The 4,573-nt window shown below is 40.3% G+C and overlaps 1 protein-coding gene across 1 annotated transcript in view; it reads left to right on the forward strand.

Moving 5' to 3' along the window:
* The window catches only part of LOC107578866 (DENN domain-containing protein 1A-like), a gene marked incomplete at both ends in the record, with an annotated part of 5,996 nt that extends 1,426 nt beyond the window's left edge, over positions 1–4,570 (forward strand). The window contains 5 exons of the mRNA XM_016264771.1: positions 75–161; positions 647–717; positions 1,864–1,992; positions 2,914–3,196; positions 3,932–4,570. Of these exons, the coding sequence (XP_016120257.1) occupies positions 75–161; positions 647–717; positions 1,864–1,992; positions 2,914–3,196; positions 3,932–4,570 (1,209 nt within the window). The remainder of the gene's footprint in view (positions 1–74; positions 162–646; positions 718–1,863; positions 1,993–2,913; positions 3,197–3,931) is intronic.
* Positions 4,571–4,573: the final 3 nt, after the last annotated feature.

Here is a 4,573-nt window from a genome sequence, read left to right on the forward strand (position 1 = left end):
AAAGTGTGAAAGAAGTCATATTTTCACAGATAAAAGTGTGTGTGTGTGTATGTATGTATGTATGTTTGGAGCAGACTGAGCAGTCATGTTCCCCACGGCCCCCTCGGCCACAACGTCCCCCTCCCCCCCATCCCTCCAAACTACAAAGCAGCACACGACCTGTGAGTACAGCACTCTCATCCCTGTCCTCTGACCTGTCACCCTGAGCTCAAATATTCCCTTCTGCCCTGCCTGGTGCACTGGAGTGTGTTATATTTGTGTGTTCTGACTGGATACTGTTTGTGTGCATGTATGTGTGTGTATTTACATGCCTGTGTGATATAACATCAATTATTTTTCTACAGAATAATGCTCAGTCACACTTGAATGAGTTTGTCATGTGTTTGCACTTACTTTTCTACCACACAAACTTTTTTCCTTCGGTTTAAAGGGTGCTTTATTCTGTCTGCCACTCTTCAGGTGTTGGATACCGCATTTCTGTTTACATTTGATAGGATCTTGACCTCTGATCCTTGCTGTCTAAAAGGAGCAATTGACTTCTGACTTAACAGTGACTGCAGTGACATCTACAAGGATTTAACAAATCCAGAACTTTTTAAGACATTGGTATACTGTTTAAAAAACCTGTGTTTGCGTGTGTTTGCAGGCTCGACCTCCTCGGCCTCTGGTGCCAAAGAGACCACGAAGTAACATTGGCATCGAAGGAAGCCCTGAACAGTAAGACTCAAACATTTAACCTTTCTCACATGCAGTTGCAAAACACAAACAAATAGACAATGGTCTTTGTGTTTCTATCTAGGGAGCATTTTACTTCGCATTCACGGCATTGGTCAGATTGAATTGTTCAATGTCAGCTAAACTTTATATTTGTCCATTCAGAAGAATTGTGAGCAGGTAGATACACAAAGATCTGGATGAGTGAACTTAAAATAGAAGATGACATGGCAATTTATAGCTATGCATGTTGACTAAATTGTTTAGGAAAAAGTAACTTGTTTTGCAGATTGGTAATATATAAAGGTAATACTGTATTATTGTATCAGTGTTTCTCTTGTTGTTAGGCAGATTGTTTACATTTGTAATGAACTGTTTCGCAGAATACTTAAGCCAATCTTAAATAAAGATAATGAAAGCAATCGAACTAAAATCTTTTTCCTTTATTTATTAGATTAATATCAATGTAATAAGTGGGATAATGTAGAGCCAGCAGATCATTATTGCAAAATAAACTCCTTCGGTTTGATACAAGATGCCTCTACTTTGCATCCGGTTGCTGTTCTTGTTTTATTTTGCTATAGTGGCTGAGACCAAATTTTTTTTCTTTTTATTATTTGTATACTGTTATAGATTTTTTAATTAATAATTTGATTTAGCTTTTTTTAAGTTTTCAGGTTTTCATTTTAGTTTAATGTTTACTGATTTTATTTACTTTTGCCATTTAAAAAAAAAAACTTAAAATAAAATTCTAAATATTTTCAGTGTATTTTAAAGTTTCAGTTTTATTTCAGCTAGTAATTTTAGTACTTAAACCTACTTAAACTAACCAAAACTTTTTTTAGTTTCAATATTTATATTTTATTTCAGTTAAAAATTATGTTTTTAGGCTATACATTATCCCTCAAATATCTATCACATACAAATCAGCACAGTAAAAATGTTGTGGTCTTGATTGTGTGATTGCATGTCTCACTTACTCTTTCTTTTTCTCCTTCACTCTTGTGCTTTCTCTTTCACACTGGGATGGTCGTTTTTGTCATTTGTGTTTGTGTGTGGTTACACCTGATACTTGGCTCTCTTTGTCTCTGCCAATTTGTTTATGCTTTCTTTTTTTGTTGCTGCTGTGCATCTCTGTTGACGCTGTAGTTACGTGCGTCCAACCCGTCACTATACAGTGTTTCTGTGTGAGGATTCTTCGGGTGATGAGCTGTCTCAGGATGACGACTCCATTGCTGCTTTTCCTGAACACTTCCTGCTTTCTGCTCCTTTTGAATGGTCTCTGTTCAAGTGGTTTTCATCCTTGATTTCTTTAATGTCCATTAGTCTTAAAGTGAATATTTGATGGCTTTTTTACATACTTAAATATAAAAAGCATTTGGACACACTAAAAATGTAAAGATGTCACTGCATTAGGTTACAAAATATCAAACCAAGTGTTACTATTAAATATACTGATACTGTCCAAAACACATTCTAGTTGTGGAACTTACCTATAGTACTGTACAGTAGAACCAATTTGTCAGCATAAATTGTATCAACATAGAGATACCCCAGGGCTTGGTGCTTGGCCCCCAATCTTCTCCCAGTGTTCCTCTAGCTGACCTTCATGCATAGGCATGTAATACAGAATGGGCCAGCATGTTTAGTCTCCATTGACAAAGTACTTAAACTAAAAAACATTTCATATCTGAGCATGCCATACAGCTTCTTGTCCAAACTCTTGTCATCTCTAGATTTCTCATGTATGCACTATTAAAGTTCTGCATATAATCAAGAATACAGCAAAGTGTTTAGTTCTGGATCAAGCCCAGAGGGCAATATGTTATCTAATGCAATGACAACCTAATTTTCAAGTGTCTCAAGTGTCTTTTTGGGGCCGCTTTACGCCATAGTATTTAGTTAAGCTGTGGCCTGCTAGATTTGTTTTTGATGTTGGCTTAAATCAGTTTTATTGCATGGCTAGATTTAATGAATGTGATGTCTTAGCCTGAGGCATGCAACCGCTTATTTATGTAAAGTGATTTTGATTGTTTTATTGATCAAATCTGCCCATTTCAACAGCTCTTCATCTAACATGAAAATTATAATTGTGTGTCTGTACTTGTTTGTGCATGTGTTGTGCGTCCGTGTGCTTGTTTGTGTGTATTTGTGGCGTGGATGCGCGCGAATGTGTTTTTGTTTGCATATGTGACTTAGGCCCCAGCCATACAGGTCTCTGAAAGAGGCACAGCTTGTGGAAGAAGGTGAGGAGGTTGAGGAGCGCTTCCAAGGTAACACTGCTCCGTCCAGCCCTGTGCTAGACAAGTTCTCTGACCTGAGCCTGTTGCAGGATGCCTTCCGTAGTCAGCAGGGGGAGCAAGAATGTACAGAAACCACAAATACCACAAAACCATCTCACAGCACACACTCTACACTCAGTTCCGCCAGAAGTTTGGAGGAGCTTCGAGCAGACCCTCAACATGCCAACTTCAACTACCAGGTTAGATCATGGTCATGGTCACTTAATGTATTTTCTCTGATCAGATAGCTATCTGATTTATTAAAGCGGTTCCATTTACACTTGGCCACATAAATGTGTCTCTGCAAAATATGTGTTCCATAAATGTGTTCCTGCACTATATGCAAATTTAACGGATTTCACATCAACAAAAGCAACAGATATGCGCTGTTGCATTAGCGCAGTCATATGTGAATATAACATGCCATATTACCTATAAAACGCTCTCACACGTTACTATTATTTTAATATTTTGGGAGGAGTAAAATTTGCATGTGGTTTCAACAACCAGATGCATTTACACTTTTTGTCCAGTTTCATCTGGAATGCAGCCCAGACCACCTCCTGAAGTGATTTGAGCGATCAGATTTAAATCCGTCTTGAAAGTGTTTCAGAGGGCATTTACACCTGGTCTTTTCACAATCTGATAGCTATTCGATCAGAGAAAATGCATGAATCAGGTTTGAGAAATGCTGCCCTAAATTATTGTTCCACTTGTAGGGAATACAGGAGACAATGCCAAACTCAAAATGGTGTATGTTGAGAACCATAGCAACGTTTTGCCATCTTTTAGGAGTTGATTACAGTTGTCACTCCTTTAAGCACTCAAACTCTAGGTGTACAAAATAGGATTTTAAGCACTCCAAAGCAACCAAATTTATCAGTGTAAATGACCTTTATCTATCTTAAAACCTGTTCTAATTGTTTGTTCTCCAGCGGATGGCTCTTACTTCTAGTGAGCGCACACACACACTCCCTGGTCTTAAAAGCTCCAATCCATACAGCAAGCTCTGGAGCCAAAGAAAAGACCTGTCCACGTTGCTTGGCCAAGAGTCACCTTCCTGGGAGAGACCTCTCTCCGTGCCACCCTTGGAACCCCCAGAGGCACTGCCACCCAGCAGAGAGAGTTCAAATCTCAGTGGAGAGAAGACCGAAGGGGCTTGTATCACAATCCCTCGTCCCCAAGGTCGAAAAACACCTGAACCGGGTGCAGTTCTGGCACCCGCTGTGACCCTGCTGCGCGGGGTTAAACAGGCCAGCGAAAAGGAGGGAGGAGTGTCCGCTGGAGGGCAAGAGTTTCGGCATGCACTGAACATGTCTCCTCACTCCCAATCACAAACTCAGGCGGATTTATTGAAGCCCACTGAGCCGAACGAGGGACAGGACTTGCTCAGCTTGTTGGACCCTCTGTGTGGAGCAATAAAGAATGAGGCCACCCCGTCCCTCACTAAACCCCCTATACCTCCTCGACCCAACCCCCCAAACCTGCCCGCCTTCCCCCCTCCAGTATCACTGAACCCCTTTACCCAACCACCCCAGTACCAGCCACAAAGGCACTATAGTCCTGTTGTCCCAGGT

The sequence above is a fragment of the Sinocyclocheilus grahami genome, unplaced genomic scaffold (assembly GCF_001515645.1).
Source record: "Sinocyclocheilus grahami isolate Dianchi unplaced genomic scaffold, SAMN03320097.WGS_v1.1 scaffold12409.1, whole genome shotgun sequence".
NCBI lineage: Eukaryota > Metazoa > Chordata > Actinopteri > Cypriniformes > Cyprinidae > Sinocyclocheilus > Sinocyclocheilus grahami.